The 27,223-nt window shown below is 34.3% G+C and overlaps 1 protein-coding gene across 1 annotated transcript in view; it reads left to right on the forward strand.

The window, feature by feature from the left end:
• LOC144446692 (neuronal acetylcholine receptor subunit beta-3-like) overlaps positions 1-27,223 on the forward strand; it is a 29,825-nt gene extending 2,602 nt beyond the window's left edge. Inside the window, exons 2-6 of the mRNA XM_078136513.1 lie at positions 16,603-16,742; positions 19,502-19,546; positions 22,958-23,067; positions 23,294-24,350; positions 25,907-27,223. Of these exons, the coding sequence (XP_077992639.1) occupies positions 16,603-16,742; positions 19,502-19,546; positions 22,958-23,067; positions 23,294-24,350; positions 25,907-26,029 (1,475 nt within the window). The 3' untranslated portion in view covers positions 26,030-27,223. The remainder of the gene's footprint in view (positions 1-16,602; positions 16,743-19,501; positions 19,547-22,957; positions 23,068-23,293; positions 24,351-25,906) is intronic.

Genomic DNA, 27,223 nt, shown 5'->3' on the forward strand with positions numbered 1-27,223 from the left:
CGACAATGTTGCGTTCCACTGTCTATTCAGACTGAAATCAACAATACAACAATGTTGCGTTCCACTGTCTATTCAGACTGAAATCAACAATACGACAATGTTGCGTTCCACTATCTATTCAGACTGAAATCAACAATACGACAATATCGTGTTCCTCTAGAATTTGTAAATTCTTGAAATTGAGAAATCAAGAAATTAAACTAAAATCACTGTCGCTGAATGAATACACTTAATAAATAACTTTTTAAATTCTTAATGATTCTACCTTTCCAATACGCATTATTTTAATGAAAATTGCATGTAGGCCCACAGGATTATTTTATCAAAAGTGCATGTAGGCCGAACGCTTGATCGACAGCAATTTGTAAAATATCGTATTCAGTAATCAAGGCAATTTTTATTATTTTGTATTTCAAGTGCAATATTAAAAGTTAGCTCAATGCATCAAACAAACAAGTATCATATCAAATGCGACTATCATGTTGTCAATGTTTTGTAACTTCGAGAGTCCATTAATCCACTAGAGATGTTCGATCTAATACGATACTTGTATCAAAAAAGGATTGCAATAGTTAGGAATAAAAGCGGGCAGACCGGCCATGAGACAAGATAAAACAATACTGTGAGGTTTAACAGCGTGAGAACCTGATAGACTCCACTATCTAGTGCATTAAACTTAGATTCCCATGCGATGACCTTATCATTCTTGTATATCAAAGCCCTAATGGGTTTAGTAACACTACTAAGAACTTAGTTAAAGTAATACAATCATTTAACTGGGTGTGCTTCAGATTGATAAATAGTACATTAGTGGATATCAAAGACCTTACCCGCCTGCAAGTAATTGAAGTAATACATGTAGTTTTCAATGATAGCATACCAACGCGTTGCCGTAATTCTAACGACAGATGATTAATGTCATCGCTACGTGAGTTTATTGACAATGTTCAACCCGAAGCAGACGTAGACACCATCTTAAGGGCATACTGTAACTGGGTACCAAATTTGATCTTGCACGTCTTTGCCTGTGTTATATAAAAATCTTTCTTAGATACTTTTAACAATAAATATAAGTACTTTTTCTTGATAAGATAATTAAGGTGTCTTGCCTTTGCTGTAGAGTTTCTACATAACCACAAAACAACATGACATTAAAAATAGAAAACAACAACACTTTTTTTTCCAAAAGTCCACCCCAGCCCTTCTTCCCGTTCCAAGATAGGAATAATAACCTTTACAGTTATTCTATAATTTGGAAAACCCATTTCTAAAATGAACGTGTTAAAATATGGTAATTTGGATAAAGAAAGTCGTTTGTTCAAGAATTTTGTAATTTGCATCCCTTGGAATGAGAAGACAACCAGATAACCAACTTGTAAAATATAGCAAACTCTCTGAGCAGATTTATGCTCGACAGCCTCTGACTTTGCTTTTGAAGAATTTATAGAGTAAGACACTTCTGTTTTTGATACAAAATAATCCCTTGGTGTCTGTACCATACAACTAGCTATCATTTTTGTAACAATACATAACATTACAACCAAAGAGTAAAGCAATACACAACGTACACAGATACCATACATAACGTACACAGATACCATGTACCATACATAACGTACACAGATACCATACATAACGTACACAGATACCATACACAACGTACACAGATACCATACACAACGTACACAGATACCATACATAACGTACACAGATACCATACATACACTAACTATTAATAAAGGTAGTAATATATTGATGGGGGAATGTAAATAAACGAGATTATTGGTGCAAATAACATTCTTAAATCATCTTGAGATGAGTGCAAAATGAATAATTTCTATATGATTTCCGGTCGGTTTACTTGTTAGAAAGGCTAAGTCCTTACAGGCCAAGAGAACATATGAAATATAAAATAAAAAAAATTAAGAAATGATGAAGACAAAGTAATTTAAGGACAAGACAAAACCCATTCGATTAGTTCTTACAGGTAATACCAGAATGTGTAATTCTGAACCAAACTGTATGGAATTCAAAGTTTGCATTAAGGTATTGTGTAAGTACCAAAAATAATTAATGATATGCAAATGACTTTAAAAATTAAAAAATACTCCATGGACACGTTTGCTTTGTTACCATCAATGTTTGAAGCAAGTATAAGGAGTTTGAAGATATTGTCTAACAATCAAAACTCTTTAATTATGCAAATGACTTATCAAAATTAAAAACTACACCACAACCCAAATTTAAGGACATTAGCACTTTGTTATCGCTGCTGTGTGTACCACATTTTATGACGTTTGAAGCTTGCATTCTTCCGATATTGCGTAGTTACCTATTAATCTTTAATTATGCAAATAACTCATTAAACCTGTAAGCTATATTGACAAATTCTACAGGCTACGTCACTTTGTTCTCGTTGAAGTAGGCATTGAATTATATGGAATTTGAAGCTTGAATTGCAACGATATAGCCTAATTACCGAAAATCGTTAATTGTGCGAATAATTCATTAATATTCATAGCATGGTTACCAAAACCGTCTCAGGTGTTGCCATAACCAAAAGGAAGATGTCTAGTTAATCGAGATATCTTGCAAACAAACAAACAAACAAACAGACAGACAGACAGACAGACAGACAGACAGACAGACAGACAGACAGACAGACAGACAGACAGACAGACAGACAGACAGACAGACAGACAGACAGACAGACAGAGACAAAATCATCGCATGATCCTTCCTTACGAAAATTAAAATCTGAATGTACATTTCATTGCACAGTATATAAATTCAGATATGTAGGTATGTTGTATTGGTTGTACTTAAAAGAGACGTTAACCTTTCACAGTTTTCCATAAAAGATATCAAATTATAGTTCGAATGTAACACTTCACTATTCCCCCGTCATTGTCGTTGTTATTGTTTGCGGTGGTGTTGTTGGTGATGGTGGTGGTGATGATGATGATGATATTGTGGTTGTGATGCTGGCGATGGGTTTGGGTGTTGGTAGTGGCGTGGAGTTTGGTTTAGTTTGGATTGAGTCCTCAACAAAAATATTCATTTTTACAAGTAATAATTATATCAAAGCAATGTGGCAATAATAAAACTTGATTTAAACAAAATAATATAATGGCAAATGAAGCCGTATAAAGTTAAAAGCTCACTGTACATCTATATACAGAGCCTCTGTTATTGAAACAAACCTCTAAGTTCAAATACCTTTACGAGCTACTAAATCATGTTCAATTTACACTTAGTTGCCTCTTTCGGATAAAAGAAACAACTCGTTTTGATCTCCTAGCTTCATCTATAGTAATAGCATGCAGATAGACGGTTGAAAACACTGTCATACATCAACGTCATTCGTATTCAGCTGTGTTTTCACCAGGACCGACGTGGCGTGCTACTCACATAGAATATACCCAGAACGTGTTGTTAAGATGAAAAGCTATGCTTGTTTGTATATTCGTTATTTGTAATCGTATTATTCAATGAAACCAAATAATCCCTGAATCCAACTAAATTGAACCCAATCAAATATAACTTTATGTTCATGTCAAAATAAAATCTAGGTTTGAATTGAATTGGATTGAAATAATTTTCACGAGTCATCGTTTCATTAGATATAATGACCTTTAATAACAAACTACACAGGAGAGGACCTGGGATCCTCATCCTAATTTTCTTCCTATTCCCACTCTTCCTTTCTCCCCCTCCTCCCCTTCACTCCTCCCCTTCATTCCTCCTCTTTCTCTTTCTCCGGATCCTTTTAATCTTCCTCTCCAGATAGTGTTCATATCTCTCTCTCTCTCTCTCTCTCTCTCTCTCTCTCTCTCTCTCTCTCTCTCTCTCTCTCTCTCTCTCTCTCTCTCTCTCTCTCTCTCTCTCTCTCTCTCTCTCTCTCTCTGTGTCACTCTCTCTGAATGTCTGTCTCTCTCTCTCTCTCTCTCTAATTGTCTGTCTGTCTCTCTGTCTCTGTCTCTGTCTCTCTCTCTCTCTCTCGTGTTGTTGTTTCTCTTTGTTTTATTTATATATATATAGCTTTGCAAGTCATACATAATTGTAATGTGATAGGAAGAATAAAAGCCAAGATTTTTGTTGAGGTCTTTGAACGGTGTAGGCAATGATATATATTGCATTTAATGTAATGTAATAATAATATACGTGTCTAGAAATCATTGAGTAGGTAACAGTATGGTTAGTTACATTTAATCACACTGCAATGTTTAATCAAAGTCAGAAGAATTTAACTTGATGGATAACATGTGAGAAAGAAAAGAGGGGAACAGACATGGGTATAAAAAAGTTAGTCGATTTATCGTTCAATGATAATATGTGTCAAATTAATGGGGTTAAAATGTACATACGATAACAAAACGTCACGATTATTTGTTATGTGAGCCACACTAATAGAATACTTGTACCAGATGAGAAAGGCTCACGAAAACAATGTTTTATTCATTTTGTCATATTTTGTGACAGGACATCATGAAATGTATTTATTGCTAATTACGTCTTGTACTCGAGCCATAGATGAGTTAAACAGCGATCGATTCTAACAACAGTACATTAGTGGAATATTTGTAGAATTACATGTTGTGAATATCAAAATATTATGTTATGTGTAAAATGAAGAAAGTCTACATTGTTATTCAACATTTAATCTTCCCTGAGCTATTAAAGGAACAAAGGAACTGATTTGCATTTCTAGAAATTCTAGTATTAAGCCGAAAGGACATAATCATTCTAACAGACATGCTGAATATAAGTTGAAATGTGTTGAGTGAATGTATGAATTGCTCAGCTAATGTTAAACACATTTTAATATAAGACAGACACTGCTAAAGATTTCCGTAAGCCCGGTGACGATTTCAATGATTTATAAAAACCACATTAATTTGCATATATTCTATGTTTAGGTCAAAGTTCAAATACAAGTACACGTGTTTCATCACCACTTCTGTAACATGTATCTTTGTCCAAAAGGATAACCTGCGATAGTGTTCCAATGTTCCAAAGTACAAAATTACTATATGCACCCCCTTTAACATTTTGCGTAATTTTGAATATATTTGCTCTCCAATGTACTGATTAAATTGGCAAGTGACGGTTCATTTATCTGGTAGTACAAATCGTACATAATCTGCCAGACGATCGAGATGTTGTTTCAATAACGTGATTACCCTAGTGAAACGATAACGCCATACAGCCGCAGGTCTTAGTTTACATATAGCCGATACTTAGTCTTATGTAATTTATACTTTCTGTTGATTGACAAAGCAGAAATTTTAGAGCATTCGGCGAGGTTAAAGTTTATCATTCAATGCAACCGGTCTTTACATCTTAGCACCGTCACTTAGTTCTACCATAATCAAAAGCGTAACCGGAACATTAAAATCTGTGTACCTCTTCTGCTTTTTATGATATTTCAAATTCAGTGTTTTCAAATTGCTGGCATTATCGTACGGATAGAAAATGTTACACCGTATATATATTGGTAGTTGCGATATTCTATTATAGTGAAATATATGAAATGATTATCTATGGACATGACTCAGTCATGTATGTATGTATGCGATGTTTACATCAACCTAATCGGCTCTTGTGAGTCCTATAAGCAAGATGTGGATAACATTTCACTAGTATTGATGTAGTAGGTTGTTAGATATGAAGTCCACAGACAGACAGACAGACAGACAGACAGACAGAGCTATAACATTATTAAACTTCCCTCACGGGAGGTACAAACTTGTATTGATATAATTAAAAAGTTTATAAAAAGTTTCATATTCTACAGAAGAAACAAAAACAAAAATTCATAACACCTACATCGATGTATTATTACGCGTCTGTTTGTTTGTTTGTTTGTTTGTTTGTTTGTTTGTTTGTTTGTTTGTTTGTTTAGTCAATGCTCATCATTCTATGAATGTTTTGAGGTCATCAAAATGTCGTTAAGATGTCGAAGGTTTAAAATGACATCACAAACTGTCATGAATATGTCTTATTGAACGGCATGATGTTGTGTCAATAACAGTAACACTATGTGGGGTCTGTATTATTTAGTGTAATGACTTCATTTGTGATTCACAAACAGGATGAACATTGTGACTAGAACCCTAAATATAGCCCATCAATCGAAGTCTTGATTTATAGCAAATAAGTCTCTCGTAAAGTACGATTTAGTTTTCTCTGCAAACGCATTTAGGGGACAACATTAACAAGGCAGTTGAAACCTGACACTTCGCAAATGAAATTTACTTCTCTACAATATGAATATAATAATTATATACTTAGACATTACTAAAAGGAATCGCATCTGAGTTTTGATTTTATTAGTCTTATGGAATTTGAAACATTATTAAATATACACGTTTGCAACATCATACCATATACATATGCGTAACGTTATCTTTGTATTTGTACAGTACATATGCAACTTCTGACGAGCCTGGTTGCCATTGAAGCCTTTCATTACAGTGTGGTCGAGAATACTGTTATGTTAAAAACGTACTTTAAAATATTATATGTAAATTAGTGGTATTAGCCATATTAATATAGTATAAACTTTTCAGCACTTGTGTTGGCATTATAATGTTCCTTTGAATGTACTATCATGCGAAATACATCTACAGCCAAGCTGCTGTTTTTGAACTTTGTCTTGGTGTAATCATGCATTTACAATTTAGAGAAATGACTAATTTACATAAATTTGCATACCATTTACATAACACCTATTTTAGCATACGCAATTAAATATCATATGTAAGGCCAGAAAAAATAAAAAAGCTGGTCAACAGGCAACCTAACTCATCACATTGGGTAGGTAGGTAGATTTCATTTTTTAAATGCTTGACAAGAATAAAACAAACCATATGTAATGATAGCAAAATATTTCAGGTCGAGTTTAGATAGAACTTATTCAATCATCTTGATACTATCTCTTGCAATTTGTCTGCATAGCTACAGTTAGGAAATGTACACAATTGACAGTTAAACAAATGTTGTAGCTCCTCTCACCCTCTCTTCTAAAAAAATGTTAAGCCCCGTCAAATGAAACTCAATCATTATTTTAGCCACCCCTTCTGTCACCTACACTACAGTGGAGATATACAATTATATGGTACAATGATGCATTACAGTGATAGCCAACTACAATAATACTCCGAACGAGATTACTTTCGACAGGATGTGGATTTCACATGCATAAGGAGATGTCTCTAATTAGCTCTAACTTGTACAGGGAGGTTACTTAGCCAGACATCATCCATCTTGTTTTGGGAGAAAGACAATTATCACCTTGATTGCTACTGATTGGAAGGAGACGACTCCAAATGTGAAAACAAATGAAAATAAGACAGTATAGGAGGCCATTTAGAGGCATAAAATATCAAACCATAGACATAATCTTAAGTCTTACAATGCTTGAATATGGTAATAAGATACCAGAATTGAAACAATTATTCTATGTATTACATATTATCTGGAAGACCTCACGTTGAACGACTTTTTCCGTCTTTTTTTGGAGTTTCACTCTCTGACATTATATTTGCGACTTGCTATCTTTAAATGAAGGAGACTATCAAGACTACTGTTACTCGCGGAAAATGCACAGTGCATTTAATTTGCTATGCAGCAAAAAGTTACAATTTTTAACTGGCACATTTCTTTTCAAAGTTAAGCCAGCGTACAATAGAGATATAAGATACATATTAGCGAGGAGTCAGTGTACAGTCACCTTTGACTTTATTCACCTATCAATTTAAATCGCGCATGCTAGGAATCGTCGCGCAAATAACGATTTTAAAAACATCGCTATGTATTCAAAAAGTCGCTTTTTTCTTTCATTTTTCCAAAATCTCAGGGGGGGAGCTGCCCCCCCTCCCCCCGCAGGCTACGGTACTGAACTTGCCACCGCAGTGTGTCGTATAACTATGAAACAACATATACGATGTCTACACATACTTCACTATCTGTCAAGCTATGATGTAGCTTATACCCTTAGCTTCTTTAGACTTGTTCTCTCTCATATCATATCCATCACACACTGTCAATCTCCCAAATTCCTTTGACAGTCGTTGCGGTTCCTTCAAATATTTAGGTCTGCAGCCAGATTTAGTTCATGCTAACGACCCAAACTTGTTAAAGGAAAATAATAGTGAATTTTGATTATGTTTTCATTGGCATTTCTCACATAAAGAATATACCTGTATGGATGTTGTGATTTGATGGTAGGTTCTTTAGAAATGTTCTTACAAGTATGTTCTCGTCGCTTTGAAACTGAATAGTGAAGTCCTGGTCACATATCAAAAATACACACGAGTTATGTTTAACTCAAACGCTCTTGGATCAACGGATTTCGACAATCTCCAACCGACTACTTAGTCCTGTCAACAATACAGGTGTTCATAACAAACCTAGGATAGGCAGCTAGTCATAACAAACCTAATTAGGGATAGACAGCTAGTCATAATCAACAAACTATAGTTCACAATTCATAAAAAAGGTGTTACAGTACGTTTCCTCACCATCTGAATAAACATCTAGTGCTAACACGTAATCAAAAATACACGAATATTCATGAAAACTTCATTCAAATCCCACTTGTTTACAATTTGGGAGAATTAGCATTAATTGTGTCTTTACACTGTCTATTCCTTTCCTGTCGACAGTACGTCCCAATGTGAATTAGCATTAATTGTGTCTTTACACTGTCTATTCCTTTCCTGTCGACAGTACGTCCCAATGTGAATTAGCATTACTTGTCTTTACACTGTCTATTCTGTTCCTGTCGACAGTACGTCCCAATGTGAATTAGCATTACTTGTGTCTTTACACTGTCTATTCTGTTCCTGTCGACAGTACGTCCCAATGTGAATTAGCATTACTTGTGTCTTTACACTGTCTATTGCTTTCCTGTCGACAGTACGTCCCAATGTGTTCGATACATGTCACAGAAGGATTTCCCAAGGCTATCATACACAGTGAATTTTGTGTACTTGACAATGAAACATACATTGTCGATCACAAAGTTCCATGAAATTCTAACCTTTGAAGACTTTTTGACTGAATACAAATGCCACGTGATTTTGAAGGTGTTCTTTCAAGAATGTCAAAGTTGGCAGGCTGGAAAAATGTGTACCTGTACTTTGCACAAGGATGTCTTTTCGTTATATTTCATACTCAACCTGGCTGAGGGTACATTGGGCAAAGACTTAATTTAGATAGTGCGTGCCTGTATTGTTCATGTAATGAGATCAGTTCGCATAGGCAGACCTGTTTAGAAACAAAAGCATTTACATTTAGTGTATAAGTATACGGCGACACGTCTGTTATTTGGTCAATATCTCACGATAAACGTTTCCAGGTAGTCTATATTTCCTTACGATGTCGAAGGGTTATGTAAATTATATAATAATCTAGTGAATATGTCTTATTGAGTTGTATGATGTTCTGTAACTAACAGTAACGGTGTAAATGTGGGATCTGCATTCTATTGACGTAATCACGATTCAAAATATGTTATCAATTTATTGAAATGGCTTGTTATTTAGAAGTGGGGATGAATATTGTTTGTGAATAGAACGATAAATATAGATCATAAATCGAAGTCTCGTAAAATACGATTTAATCTTTCCCACAAAACACATTTGATAAAAACAACATCAGAATATAGTCTTTAGCATTTCGTATCAGCTCTTAAAATTAAACCTAATACTTAACAAATCAATTCACTTCTCTACATCGGGCATGTTGATATGCTTACTTGGAACTTTACTAAACGGAATTGCACCTGGGTTTGAATTTTGGTGGTTAATGGATTTTTAAAAAAGTTTTTTTATTGAGACATGATTTTGTGATCCAAAACACATATATATATGTCTACTGTTGTTGCATTTTACAACTCCATACTTTTTCTATATCTACTGTTGTTGCATTTTACAACTCCATACTTTTTCTATGTCTACTGTTGTTGCATTTTACAACTCCATACTTTTTCTATGTCTACTGTTGTTGCATTTTACAACTCCATACCTTTTACAACTCCATACTTTTTCAGAATTCTTGGATTATGAGTCTCGTTTCGAGTCTGGTTTTCACTGAAACGTTTCATGTGACTTTGAAGTAGTGTATAATGCAGTGTACAATTACTTCAATCAAGTGAATACCTTGGAATCGGAGTGCTGCCGTGAATATTTGCGGAAGTCATTTTTGTCTTCTCATCGACAAATTACTCTGTCACCAAACTTTTGCATTTATAATCGAATTTATATATTTCGCAATTCACCGAGCAAACTTTTGAAATACGCATGTCCCACAAACGCTAGTATAACATCTAAATTTTCATCTAAAAGAATGTTGGCTAGTATAGTTACAGTTCGCTGTTTTACGTCATGATCACTCCCTTACGATGTCGAAGGTTGAAATTATATAAGAAACTATCATGAGTACAATCTCTGTATTGAACTGCATGGCGCTGTGTCATTACACAGTAACACCATCTGCCAATGTGGCGTCTGTATTATTTAGTGTAATGACTTCATTTGTGATTCACAAACAGGATGAACATTGGTTGTGAATTGAGCCATAAATATTGATAATAAATTTGCCTCTGAACGTTTAGCAATACGTCTGAAAAGTACGGTCCATTTCTGTCCTACAGAACACACTTGACAGCTAACACTTCACAAATGAAATTAACTTCTGTGTATACCAGTACGGTACCACGTGACAGGAGTGGGCTGTGGCAGCAGTTAGATTGAAAGATACCAAATCACAAAGCAATGCAAATTTAGATTGTAAAATGAGCAAAATTTAAATGTGACCCTCCCTTTATATAATTTTCTTTCACATGACTCTCCATCCAGAAGCAATTTGTGAAATCTGACCCATCCCCTAATGCCCCTGGCCCACCTGTAATTACTGAAGGCTCCCTTATGTAATCAGATATGTACGTAGTGTCTGTTAGTCTCCAATTCAAGTTTATGGGAGGGGTCTTAATGATTCTTTAGTGTTTCTTGATAAAAGTAAAACTATTAGAATTATTAATTTATAACTTAAAGAGTTGTTATCACGGTCTTTCAATTACACATATTAACGTTTACACTGCAGGTTTTGATTCCTGGTGTACTTTTGAACATGCAATAACATTACGTAGTTATGCATGAACATAGATCTCTGTAATTATAAATGTATTGATAACTTGCATTATTACACAAACACAAAATTAACTTAGATAGCGATATTTCATAGCAAGTACCTCTAAACACGTCTAGAAAAGTACGGTCAAATTTCTGACCTAAAAATACATTATATCTGTAGTCACGTCAAATTTAACGATGAAACGTAGCATTTTACTAAATGAAATTTACTTCTATACACCAGGGATATTAATAGGTATACTAAGAGTTTTACTAAAAGGAATTGCATCTTGATTTCATACGTTTAATGGAATTTCATGCACTGTTTTCATTTATACACTCTTTTTGTGACCTCTGGCACATGGACATGTACATATAGCTTTATTTTAACAATTATATAGGTTGTGGAATTAAATTATTTGTTCAGAATTTTTCTATGCTCGCAAATAAATGGTCGGTCTGTAATCAAATTAATTGTTGACAAACGTGGTAACAAATTAGGAGATTTATTCAATAATATCCCATAAAGTACTGTGTACTATAAGATCACTGCACAGATGTGAACGACATATAAAGCCTGGTCAATTGATTCATTCCGTTGTCTCTTATCTTTGGTATGAACTTTTGACATCTATGGTTTCTGTACAAATATGAACTTGTTTTCTCTTAAGGTCCCATAATCAGTAAACATACACAGATACTCATACTATTCACCTGGTATACCCAGTACAATATCAACATCAATATCAAATTAATAATATCATTTAATTAATATATTTATGATAGGTCTATATGATAAATGTAATTGATATCACAATACCATACCAAATACTAAAACCTCCGTTTGTGTAACTTGTTCAATCCTAAAGTGTCGATGTACAAGATTTTCTTTTCTAACTTTTCAGTTTTTAAAGTGTTGGTAGAGAAGCTAGCACTTTGGAATCAACTAAAGTAGCGAGTTCAAATAAAAGTGCGGATAAATGTACATTTTAAAAAAACAAACGATTTTTCTCAAAATGTTGCATGAGCTGTTATCGGGATTTTACACGGAAAGATTAGTTTGAAGTTTCCTAGATGCAAAAATGTAATTTCTAATGATTCATTTCCACAGTAGTCTAATATTCTTTGAACTTCAATATTACAGTTTAAATTATTTACACACTGTACACTTGAAATTTTACGAAATAAAAGCAAATCTGATGTTGTCTTCCATATCTTTTGAATAGTATATTCTTTTAACTTATGTGGTTGTTACGATTGAATGATCGGATTAATGACACGAATACATTTGAAATATTTATAAACTATGTTTGAAATTTTGGCACAAGCCTTCAGTTAGATAGTTTTGAATTGCTGTATTGCTCATCCAAAGAAACCAGCATGAAGGGACAACACATTTTTGAAAGAACACATACCACGACATAATTATACGTCTACAAGTCGTATCTTTTTGTTTGGTCAATACTCCTTGATGAATTCTTTCAAATCGTTTCTACTTCCAAATGATATGATAAGTCTAAGTCGAGCTGCATGACGTTATGTTAACAGTAACTCTATCGGGCAATGTGAGATCTGTATTCACTTTACGTAATCGCCATTCAAAAATAAATGTTAATTATTTGATTTAACGATATCAGTTGTGATGCGAATACCGGAATTGTGTTGTTTGTGAATTGAGTCGTAAATATTGAAAGTAAATTAGCCTCATAACTTTTAGCGATACGTCTGAAAAGTACTGTCTAATTTTCCCAACATATTAAACACATTTGAGGAACGCGACATTAACATTCATGTCAACTCTATAGATGGAACCTGGCACTTCACAAAATAAATTGGCTTAGCTCCATTGCCGATGGCAATCAAAATACCTTCCCAACAGTGAACTGGGGTTTCCATATGCATGTTGGTTCTTTCTGCTTAAGGGTATGATATCTTGCATTTCATGAAAATGTAAGCTTATAGTTGTTATCAAAGTAATTAAACTTTGTGTCTGCTACTTATACCAAGTAGAAAAATAGAGTTATATTTGCAGCTGTCTTTTAACAATCACACAGATTGATAATCGAAATTCGATATTTGAAAATTTCCCACACGAACAAATTGATTAATCGGTCGGTAAAAGAGTTAAATATTGTAATCTCTAGTAGCAGTGAATGTTTCCACATAAATGTAGGGGTAGCTTATACCATTAATGTAAACATGTAATCTGGAATACTCTAGGAATGTTGTCGATTATAGGACAAAAAGATATAATATAAAAATCATTCTGACTGTAAAATGTCAACAAATAACAAATTATTGCCACCATGTGGGACAATGTAATACTATAGCCCTGTCTCCACTTGAATCCATTCATATAGAATCGATTCACCGATCGATCGTTGCAAATATAACTACAGGAATTAGCAGACAACTGAATAAAGATTCATAAAATGTATGCCAACTTGCCTAGCAACAATACCCATAGCAACAGCCAAATGAAGGTCTATATATAAAGACAACAACAGGGCTGGTTAGGCAAATGGATAAACATCCAATGGTTAATGCAAAGATGCCTGGAAACAAGAACATGCCCATAGCAACAACGATCGATTCGTCAGTGGTCAGATGCCGCTATCGAAAGCTTGCGTGCCTGCTTCGATGCTACCGATTGGGATGTATTTCAAGAATCTGCAACCAACAACGATGAGTACACAGAGTCTATCATCGACTACAATAAATCCTGTAAGGATATGTTCATTCCACTTAAATCGGTTACCAAGTATCCAAACGACAAACGCTAGTTTGACAAAAATATAAAACATAAACTGATAGCCAAACAGAAAATATAAACAAGCCAGATATGAAAAGCCATATTGTCAGCGAAACGAAGCTATAGAGACAAACTTGAAAACGAGTTAACATCAAGTAATTCTAGATATTTGCGGCAAGGACTTCAACGAATAGTAAATCTGAAATCTAAATCTAAATCAACTATGACGAATAACAAAAACCTGGCTGATGAACTGAACACTTTCTACAGTCGTTTTGACAATCAAAGTAACAAAGCCAGAACTCATACTCATATTGCCGATGCTAACGTTTTACCAATGTCTTAAACGATCTAAGCCATATTCTTTAGACATGAACATTAGGAAAGCGGTTGGCGCAGACCAGATATAACCACGTTTATTAAGGGCATGCTCAAGTCAACTTCCTTCAGTTTTACTGGCATTTTCAATAGGCCACCTTAGTATTTGTAACGTCCCCATTCTGTTTAAGAAGTCGATAATACACCTGTTCCTAAAAAAACTACCATCTCTCAACTTAATGATTACAGGCCTGTCGCCTTAACATCGGTGATCATGAAAGCATTTGGACATCTTGTCTTCAGCATATTAAGTATGTACTTCCTCCTTCATTAGACCCATATCAATTTGCTTATCGCACAAACCGTTCCGTCGAAGATGCTGTCTCTATGACTCTTCATCATGTACTCAATCACCTCGAAAAAGCTAATTCTTATGCCAGAATCCTTTTCATTGATTATAGTTCAGCGTTTAATATCATAGTACCCGCTAACCTTCACGAGAAATTACTCAGACTTGGCTTCGACAACATATTTTGCAACTGGGTTTTGGTTTCCTATTGAATAGGCCTCAGATTGTTAAAGTTGGGGCACTTTTTTCGGATTCGACCATACTAAATACAGGCTTTATTCTGAAAAACAATGAGTCAACATATCGAGCTCGAGGTGGAAAAACTTGTTGACTGGTGTGGTCGTATATAATGTGCAAGTACGGCCTAATAAAAAACATTGTGTGGGTCCGATTACACTCAATTTTAGAATAGGTGGGGTAGGTAGATATTTTTTCTGTGCGAGTGTCTATTTCAGGTGTTCCATTGTTTGGTCTCTGTGTTGTTTATTTCCTTCCATCAGATGTACAGCCATTATAGATTGGAAGAACAGTTTTATATTGTCCTTTTAAATTGATGTCAGTTTCCGCATCCACTATTTCTCGCGAGACTTCACACAATTTTTGCGACTGTATTATCTTTTTCTCAAATACGTTAAAAAAAGTTTAGGGTCGGCAGTGAAAAACTAGGTGCGGTCGGGTAACCGGAACCAAACCATTACTTTTTAGGCCTAAACGTTAATAAGACAAAAGACTGTAAAGGCAAATTATTGTAGACTTTAGAAAGAATAAGGTTGATCACATTCCTTTGACAATTCTTTATAAGGATGTGGAAATAGTTCCAGATTCAAATTTCTCGATACACTCCTTCCTAATGACTTGAAGTGAAAAAGCAATGTTAATCATATTGCCAAGAAAACTCAACAACGCCTTTATTTCCTTCGACGTCTAAAGGTTATATTAACAAAGTTATTTTAATGAAATTCTACCGGGCTATCATTGAGAGTGTCCTTACATTTTCCATTACAGTCTGGTATGATAGTACCATCCAAAGATCATAGGACAGCAGCTAAGATCATTGGCGATGAACTCCCATCCTTAGAGTTTCTTTTTACAGTCCGCACTACTAGGAAGTCAAAGTCTATCATCAGTGACATTTATCACCTGGCTCACCTGTTGTTTGACATGTTACCATTCGGTACACGTTATAGATCTTTGAAAACCAAAACCAATCGTTTCAAAAACAGTTTTTATCCAACAGATGTTCGTATTGTAAATGAGTCATAATGTTGTTGCACTGTCCTGTTTTTACTGAATGTATTCTTTGTTTTAGTAATCTGTAAATATTGTTGTTTGAAATGTTTATTTTAAATCGAGTTTTTTTTCGCAGAACCACTACAAATTTCATTGTACAAATACATATGACAATACAGTATTATTAAATATCAGACACTATCAATTCGTAAACATTATTTTGACAGTTTTTCGTTTTGATATTGTTCTAGATCTTTAGACTTAATAAATACATGAAAGTATATATATATCAATTAACCGTATATAAAAATCAGTATTTTACCATACCACAAATACACAATACCTTACCATTGTTATATATATATATATCCTCTACGTACCATGTTGGACCATAGCGTATTGAAGGTCATGATCACATTTGCTATTTTGTGACTTTCTAGAATCATAAACCTTCGGCATTACGTGTAAAATATAAGCTAATACTTTTACTTTCGATCCAATTCCATGTCTAATAGAACATGACGTCCTGTCCAGACTCCCAAGTGGGTAGATTATGACACTCCATGATGATTTTATTAATATCCTCTCTCTCTCTCTCTCTCTCTCTCTCTCTCTCTCTCTCTCTCTCTCTCTCTCTCTCTCTCTCTCTCTCTCTCTCTCTCTCTCTCTCTCTCTCTCTCTCTCTCTCTCTCTCTCTCTCTCTCTCTCTCTCTCTCTCTCTCTCTCTCTCTCTCTATATATATATATATATATATATATATATATATATATATATATATATATATATATATATATATATATATATATTCATTTAGGTACAAGTGGTGCTACTGTTGAAGAGAAACTACAGAAAATCATTTTTAAAGGATATGAAAAGTATATACGACCAGTACCAAATATCTCAGATACTGTATTATTCAATTTTAGTTTGTCCATTACACAGATTCTTGATGTGGTAAGTATTATGTTGCCATAAGTAATTATTCAAAGCGTCAACATTTCTATCATGCCATCTGGTAAAATATCAATAAAGAGTAACTACCAACGAAAGGTTAGCTATGTATTACTGTCTCATCAATAAATTATTGATATAACCGGTTCACAATGGCGACCTGATACACATATTACATACTAATGAATAGTCTTGCGCCTCGTATTTTACATGACATTGTGCCATTTAATTTATTTCTAGAAGGTTTTCTTTACTGATATATGATTGCACTGCCAAAAAATCTAGATTGCAAATACCGTTGTAGATAGTTTGGTAAATTTTGTCTTTCGCTAGTTTTGTGTTCGAGTTATTATATATATATATATATATATATAGTTTTGGTAGTACTGGAACTCTTTCTTGGTTGTAACTCGGAGTTTCACGCATGGTGCGATCATCAGACACTGATGTCTGATGATCGCACCATGCGTGAAACTCCGAGTTACAACCAAGAAAGAGTTCCAGTACTACCAAAACTATTACGCTCTGCCACTGCGGTATAGAGCACTGTCTTAGCAGATTGATACTCACCGAGTTATATATATATATATATATATATATATATATATATATATATATATATATATATATATATATATATATATATATATATATATATATATATATATATATATATATACATTATATATATCTGTGTGTGTTTTCAAACCGCAGTAATTCACTACAAAAAGTGCTAATTGCATTTTGTCAACCGACGAATCATTATTGAATTGTTCAAAAGCAGAATTTCGATAAAATATCAGATGTGAGAACAAATTCCGTATCTGAAAAGTTGTGAGCTCTGAGAATACCGTTTTCTATTTTGTGCTCCGTGCAATAATTGGTTTTATTTGTATGAGCATAAAATGATGCATTATGTTTTAAAAGGACATGCCCAGTGGACAGTGCTAGAGGATCCGCTATTGTTTCTAAGTCTGAACCCCACATGTTGCTAGATCAAAAGTCCTAGTACAGGAGAAAAAACTCACTGAATTCACACTGACCTCCTTCATAGTATTGTATAAAGTATTAACTACTAATGAACGGCCCACTGATTTGGCATCTTCAATACTACTCCATGCAGTGGGAAGTCATGCTACTGTGACCCTGGTTATTAATTAGGTCTTGGTTGCTCTAGCAATTCACACTCTGAACATAGCTGCAGTAACTGTAGCGTAGAGAACGAGTCGGTTTTAACGATCATAGATGTAGAAAAGTAAAATAATCACGGTCCAAAAGGGAATTTAAAGCTGACATGGCGGTCCAACATCTTTCATCTTTTGTAAATAATTAACTGTTCATACTCTCGACAAGTTTAATGTCAAATATAGTTTGTAATAAATGGTCTAATTAGTATGAAATTAATATAGTGACTATATTGAATTTCACACCTATTTTTAAATAGTGTCAACAAATTAGCTTTAAAATATGGAACGTTAAGGTCCGTAACGTCAGCTTGTGTGATTGCCTCGTAGGCAGATAATATTCTGCCTAGCTTCGTCTTTGCGGTAATTCCAGTCCAAACAGCTTTTACATAACAATTTATGATGGTTGAAAACTTAGCCGTGGTTACTGTCATTGTTCGGTTGTGGTATAATTGAAGCTTCCGAATAGTAGCAATATATTAAACTGGCTACAATGCGAGTTGATTATATTGAAGGAGCAATTGCTAGCTGGACGAATATTTACAATAATATTTCTAAGTAATTTATAGAACCCCTCATTATGGTACAAGAACTAATTATTACGATATGTTACTGACCTGGTGATCTTATTTAATAATAATATTTCCATTTTTGCAAACGTGACATTGTCACATATGAAAAGTTGTAGGAAATACAGCTAATTTGAATATTCTGACCCGGTGTAACTGATCACGTTTCCCGAAAACGGCTGGTACAAATTCTATTTAGAAGATACAACTTAAGTATTGAATGTTTACGAATTTAGTAAAGAATGAATACTTGTAAGGTTAAAACTAGCTATTTACAACTTGAAGTATGTCTGCTTCCGTACAATGATTCCCAAACAAGGTATTGACAACTAGTTATTTGGATTTACCTTGTGATTTGCTGTTTAGCAGAATATTTTAACATATCTGATCTCTGACCCCCACCTTTTAACATTTCTTAAGGAGTTCAAAATAATTTAACCCCGCTGCATGAATATCATTTATAATTATGACAGACTCTTGTTATATATCTATCATATTACCTTGCACTGACGGCGGATTTATTCCCACACTCCCGATAAGACATATATAACATTGGTCTCATTCTTTCTTCCTTAATTTATATTGTAAGACCAATAAATATTTATGTGTTGTAATTGTTTACATAGTTTTACCAAACGACCGTAACCATAGTACAATAAATATTTATACATTGTAATTGCATACATTATTTTTCCAAGCGATCGTAACCTTAGTAAGATATATAAAGCAACGTTACGATGAGGGGCAATAAGTCATTATTTACACAAATAATTTACTGATATTGGCATAAATCAACTATTCAAATATTCTATGCTATGTGGGGATGAGATATATCACGAAAGGATCAACTAATACCAATGTTTTTATTTAAAACATTCCTCTATCTGTAGATTGATTTTAATTGCATTTGAAACATGTTTACGTTGTTTTAATGATATATTTTTTGAATAAAATGTCGTGATTATTCCTCTTTCTAATATTACTGACATTTCTTTATTTTACGAACTAGGACGAGAAAAACCAACGCATAGAACTCAACGTATGGTTAGACCAGGTGAGATATCTAGGCATATATTGCACATACATAACATACACTAGGTGAGATATTTAAGCATATTTTGCACAAACATAACATACACCACGTGAGATATCTATCTAGGCATATATTGCACAACCATAACATACAATAGCCTAAGGTGAGATGTCTAGGCATATATTGTACAAACATAACATACACCACGTGAGATATCTATCTAGGCTTATATTGCACAACCATAACATACACTAGCCTAAGGTGAGATGTCTAGGCATATATTGTACAAACATAACATGCACTAGGTGAGATATCTAGGCATATATTGTACAAACATAACATACACTAGGTGAGATATCTAGGCATATATTGCACAAACATAACATACACTAGGTGAGATATCTAGGCATATATTGTACAAACATAACATACACTAGTTGAGATATCTAGGCATATATTGTACAAACATAACATACACTAGGTGAGATATCTAGGCATATATTGTACAAACATAACATACACTAGGTGAGATATCTAGGCATATATTGTACAACCATAACATGCACTAGGTGAGATATCTAGGCATATATTGTACAAACATAACATGCACTAGGTGAGATATCTAAGCATATATTGCACAAACACAGCATGCACTAGGTGAGATATCTAGGCATATATTACACAAACATAGCATGCACTAGGTGAGATATCTAGGCATATATTGCACATACAGAACATACATTTATATTGTACGTGATCGCATCAGTGCCTTGACATGTTTTGTTTGGTTGCCAGTCATTGTTTAAAATTTGCTTTGTTTTGTTTTGTTTTGTTTTGTTTTGTTTTGTTTTGTTTTGTTTTGTATTAGGTTATTTTGTAATCATTCTGTCATTATTATTTATAGCTATTCTTATATTGTATTAGTTTATATTTTCTATTAATCGATATTCAGTAATTTATTATGGTTAGTTCAGTTTAGCATTTTCCCATTTATCTAAAACAATTTCATTATTTGTTCATTATAAACGTTAGTTTATTGTTACATACAAGTATTATATCATCACTGAGTTAGACGTTTCTGACTGACAGTACTATGATTCCTCGTATTGTTGTTATTACACTATTTGATGTTTTTATAATCGTGATTTGGGTGAATTTTTATAACGTCTGTCATTATTGTGTTTCAAGTTTTATATTTTTGTGTATAATAATATGACAATGACGAGATATCAGTAAACATAAAAACATCACCATGATAAAGTACGGTTTGTTTGATGGTGACGTCACAAATAGGATCAAACATCCCCAGCCGCTATACTACTCTGTCCCAATGTTCGTATACGCAAATCTAAAGGCCTGCATTCCTATTCACTGATTCCACGGTACTGTCATGCCATGCTCTTATTTAGATTTCTGAGCAAAGATTTCCACGATTTACTAAAGACCTTTTCGTATAGAAAAGTTTGACGTCGTGGAAATCAGCCAAATTCAACTTTATGGTTATAACTTGGGATTGGTGAAGGTTTATACGTAGTGAACGCAAGACGACGACTCACGTGCAACTTTCTTAACAAACAAAGGGACTTTCATCGATCTGGACATGTATATTAGCCGACCATTAAACTTCCAATGTCATACTGTTCTGATATCAAGAATTTAATTGCTTCGTTTAGTGTATTTACGGAATGTAACATGATAATTCTTGATGGGCGATGTCAGAACGTTCCTTTTACCGCAAAGGCCGACTGGCTACATGATATGAAGATTACCATGAGCAAAGCTCCTACATCATAAAATAATCTATAACCAGAGACAGACAAGCATTACAAGTAGCACTTGTTGCCCCTACATCATAAAATAATCTATAACCAGCGACAGACAAGCATTACAAGTAGCACTTGTTACAAAGAGGGAAAGTAATGTGGCACAAGCTGAGTTTATAATAACCTCAATTAAAGTATTGGAAAATGATGTTAATGTGGATGCATGCTTTCTATAACATTGCAGTTGTCTGCTGGTGTTGTTAAAACAACTGAGTGCATAGTAGGGATTTCTTGAGCATGTTTGATACTATGATAAATTACGTCATCTGATCATTATTTAATTATATCTTGATACCAGGTTTGAGTTCAGATAATTACAAATAGTGGCTGTGTGCTCCAAGAAGTACAATATACTGCGAGTGCCTTATAAATATGCAGCATAAACTACGCCTAAACACATGTAAAATCAGCTTGTACACTTGCTACAGCATATTGGAATGACAGAGACTTGTATTCCTTTCATATTTTAATATGAAAAATGCTCTTTACATGTACATGAAATGTCATGGGAACTTGAAATTTGTTTGTGAGTTATGATGACCATAAAACTGTTCTTATCAAACCATGAAATGCAATGCAAGTCTCTGTCCTTCAAACATGCTGTGTGAAGTGCACGCGCCAAGTGTTATTAATCCAATTCATTTACGTTCGCTGTTTCTAACATGTTCCGCTTGTAAATACTTGCCTGTCGCTGGTTGTTAGAAAATTTGTTCTTATGACTTCGTCCGATTAAACGAAAACAAAGATCTGAACTGTGGTTATATTTGAGGGGTACGCGAATAACACGTAATGCGATTTCACGATAACAACGAACTGGAGATGATAAATCAATGAAAACCTGACACATGCGTAGTTACAATCAGGCATGGATGTCATATAAACCGTCAATGATGTCGATTTAGGGAAATGCCTTGCGCATAACCTTGAGAAACCGTTATATCACTGCAAATAAATAGAATCAGTACGAACAAGAATTATAATCAAGAGAGGAAATTGGTGATTGCAACACTGGCTGGAAAATATATTTAATAGGGTGGCGTTTACATAATTTACTGTACGTATTGCGGCTGAATTGAAGGCATGAGAAATCTCTGAAGTCGCTGACCTTGCGCTTGTCACCAAAAATGACGTAATCTCATTAAAATGAGGTCATTCCAGAATCATATCGCAGTCACTGGATGAACAATTTGCATAGAACAATCCATGGCTGGAACAATAACAACATGGTATAAAGTAGTAGCATACAGTTCTTATATACATGCATACAACGTAACGTTTACCCGATTTAAGCTGCTTTCATCGTTTACTTACTTTAACTGACTAAATAAAGAAATCAATTCATAACATAAATACCAATTTAATATACTCTTTATTGTCCAAATAACTACGTTAATATTATTTCTGTTTAATGTCTCCAGCTGTCAAAACAAATGTATTCACTGACAAAGACGATGTCAATTTCCAAATTACTTTCTCAGTTGTCCAAACCAATTTTATAATCTATAAAGCTGCTAAAATAGAGACACGGAATAATAAATATACTTGATGTTGCAAATGGTATATCGAAATAATATTAACTAATGCCATGTATATTTTACTTTTGTAACAGCAATGGGAGGATTACCGTTTAGTTTGGGATCCAGAAGACTACGGTGGCCTTGAAGGCACCATTGTGCCATTCAAATGGTTATGGTATCCCGATTTAGTGTTAGACAACAGGTAAGTCAGTGATTCGGGTTTTACATACATACATACATACATACATACATACATACATACATACATACATACATACATACATACATACATATGTGTGTGTGTGTGTCACTTATGCAATGAAGAACATGTTATATTAAGTTGCATTTTGCCTTGGAATACAAATGCTTCATTTGCATTACAACTATTACCATATTATACCACTGTTTCTAAATTTTGTTTTTTTCAGTATTGATGGAACTTATTCGTTGCACACATGGAAGTATGCCAGTGTGTACTCGGATGGCACAATATGGATGACTCCACCAGGAACTCTAAAAAGTGCGTGTTATTTAAATATTCGGTATTTTCCCTTTGATGTACAGTATTGTGATCTGACCTTCGGCCCTTGGGAGTACACAACCGATGCGGTACTGCTTGTATCAAAGAATGACCATATTGTGAAAGAAAACTACATCGCCAATGTGGAATGGGATTTTGTAAATTCGTCGGTGGTCACTGTTAAGGAGGAAGATGAATGCTGTCCAGGAGAAACGTACAGTGTACTAACATATACCATTGTTATGAGACGCCGCCCTTTGTATTACGTCATAAATATAATCATTCCAGGGGGATTCATGGCACTCTTAACTATTTTAGTGTTTTACTTACCACCTGAATCAGGGGAGAAAATTTCATTGACAATTTCACTTCTGATCGCATTGTCAGTGTTCACACTTATCATAGCAGACATCATGCCGCCAACGTCTGAAACAGTGCCTTTGATTGGTCAGTACTTCTTATTCAACATGGCGATGGTGACGATGTCGTTGTGTATATCAATCCTGGTGATAAACATTCACAGTCGAAGTGGAAAAATACACAAAATGAATCCACGGTTCAGAAAGTTCTTATTCTATAAAATGGCAAAGTATTTGTGCATTAGTAACTCCTGGCTTCGAGAGAGAAATTCCGATAATGACGAGGAAAGCTCTCACGAAAACTCGGTGAAGTCGGACACGGTTTACAGACACAGTTCTCTGTTAGAACTTGACAGGAGTGAAATGGCAATTGGAGATGATGTTGGATGTTGCAAAGGAAAGAAAAGGAGTAAAAAACGTCAAAACGAAGGTGGAATACATTTAAAACAACTTGGCGTTAGAAGATCGAAATATCTAGCCAAAGGGTATCGATCGATGGTGGAGAAATCAAAGATTCCAAACAACTTAAGTTTTTTTGAAATGGAAATGCTGAAGCACGCACATTCTTTATTAAATAGATTGAAATCGGATGAAGGGGAAAATACGGTAAGTGCAAATTTATAATCATGATACAGATACGAAAAAGTGCAAACTAAGTTATACTCATCATACAGATACTAAAAATCTCAAAGGACTTTTTAGCTCCATGTGTACCACGGCGTTAAGCAGGCTATGCTATAGATAGGAATGGGTTTGAAACACGAAAATCATTTGATAATATTTAATTAAAACTGATTTGTTTCAAACCTTTACCTGTCATATGTAACAAGGACATGGATTTAATGACATGAGTATGATTGTGTATACCAGACTGACATCACTAGATAGATACATGTATAAATATGTATAGATCACAACAGCGAAACGCCTGAGTGCCTGTGTTTTCTATCCAATGGGATTAGAATGGGGCATCATCGCAGTCTGTTGAGAGTACTCGTTGTGCTCTGGCTTCGCCATAAATTATTCACGAAAAAACCCAGATTATTTCAAAACAATATATTGACAGGTAAACTAAAATGGCATGGTGCTCTTCGACATATTGATTTTACCTGCACATTTGATAGAGTGGGCGGGGGGGGGGGGTACAGACGGACCAAATCTCACAACTATAGCATGTATTTCATGTGGTGTTATACCAAATCTCACATTCAAGTATTTCATGTGGCATTATACCGAAATCTCACAACAATGTATTTCATGTGGTATTATACCAAATCTTACAACCATGTATTTCAAGTGGTGTTATATCAAATATCACAACCATGTATTTCATGTGGTGTTATACCAAAAATCACAACCATGTTTTTCATCTATTTCATGTTGTGTTATAACCATGCATTTCATGTGGTGTTATGCCAAATCTCACAACCATGCATTTCATGTGGTGTTATACCAAATCTCACAGGAATAAATATGTTGTGTTTATGGTTTTAGTTGATAAGACATAAGATAGGTATCGATTTTACAACCTCAGTAATGCATGTATCACCAGTTTAAAGTATTTTTGTAGTGATTGCGAGTGTTAACACTTGACTAAATTAGCACTTGAGATTCTATTCTGGAAGAAAGTTTAAATTCATACAGAAACCCTAGAGTTCAAAAGCGGAAATTTAATGGACGAAAATAAACACATACATGCACTAATGCATAACAGTACAATGTAAAGGTAAATACACCTTACAGGGACTAATTTCCCTGCAATCTAAGTTTTTCAATTCTCCCCAAATACTATCATTTGAAAGCTTGTTCCTAATCCACTGGAAATAATAAAAGAAATCCTTTGTCCACCATCTTGTTTTCAAGGAAATACAAAATCTGTTATTTTCCCAAAAGTATTCGATAGCCATTTTGAATTCTAAGATGAGTTAAGTTTGACCAAGTTTTCAAACATGTACGGTGATTTTTTTCCTTGATTATTGCTCATAATCGCTTGGCGTTTTCTTGAACTAAGTTACAGAAAATGCTTAAAAACTTGTGAATACAAAGGAATTGAAATATTAGGTTTTAAAATCATAATAATAAAAGTTTATTATAATTTGAATGACTGTATTTCAGACTCATGCCTTAATGAAGTAAACATTCTTTTCTTTTTTGATCAACAGGACATAGAGGATTGGCGTTTTCTTGCCGTGATTATAGATCGTATATTCATGATCACTTTTGCCGTTGTGATCTTAATTGGAACATGCGCCCTGCTGTTCCAACCACCATATCTTTGGAAATAAACAATACATTCCCGTGTAAACAAGAGATAAGTTTGTTTATTTCCAATTACCATTGACAATAAATGGTGCCTTACTGGTTTTTAATAGCCAAGAAGAGGAGCTGCTGCATTTTTCAATGTATCAGATGATGGCCCAGAGATCTGAAGTAGCGGGATGTTTCAGGCACATGTTTTGTCACTATAGTTCATATTTGCTTTAGTTATATTTTATAACACATTACTGTTGCATACGCTTCAGTGATTGGTTTAGACCATGTCACACTGTATGAACCATAGTTTCTCATACAGTGGGCACCACCCATTTTGTATAGGGCACTAGTACTAGTACAGGAGCCCTGCGGATTGTTATTGTGAAATGGCCATGGCAAGTCTGGAGTCTGTCAAATGCGGTTCGAATGTGTCACATGCCATGACAAGACTTTGAGGAAGAACTTCAATTACTTGTTGATGCCAAGGATATCAAAAAAGAAAAAAAGGGAAATTGATCGAAAAGAACAGATCTAAAAGAAATTTGTGGTTGAACTTTGTTCAGGGGGTCAATGATTAGTATGTGAGAGCTCGATGGAGGGACGGTTATTGAATTATATAAAATGCCTATGAATGTGATCAGTAATTAAAAAAAACAACCAACGACCCATTTACATGTATTCCCTACCCATATTCGGACACTATAAGATGTCATAATACCCTCACTGCTGTTATGTAGCATATAAGCTTATATTCCCACCCTTGGCTTTCAGAATTGGGAAATACTTGCTTCAGGACAGCCCTCGGGCTAATGTATGTCTCTTCCATTCTATAAAATTGTATATGTGTTTTCAGTTCTTTGATTATTGGAATGTATAATTCCATCAGGCAATTTTCTCATTTTTTATGTTTTAAGGATTACAATCAATTGAAATAACAGTGCATGTTGAGAAAAGACTGCTTAAAGTGGAAACCAATTATGCATTAGTTTAAATTCAATTACGAGAGTTTTTTTCAGCCATTTTCCGTCGACAATTTCATGAACAATTTGCAACTTTTGTTTATTGATGGAATATTTCCTTAAGTTTTTAACATATTGCATTTATCTATCTAAGCTATAACTGCTTATAAACTTTTGTATATATGGCTACATAGCACCGTGAGTACTTCATTCTATTTACTTCTTTAATATATATACATTAGATACTTCTCTTCTATTCAAATAATA

The sequence above is a fragment of the Glandiceps talaboti genome, chromosome 15 (assembly GCF_964340395.1).
Source record: "Glandiceps talaboti chromosome 15, keGlaTala1.1, whole genome shotgun sequence".
Classification (NCBI taxonomy): domain Eukaryota; kingdom Metazoa; phylum Hemichordata; class Enteropneusta; family Spengelidae; genus Glandiceps; species Glandiceps talaboti.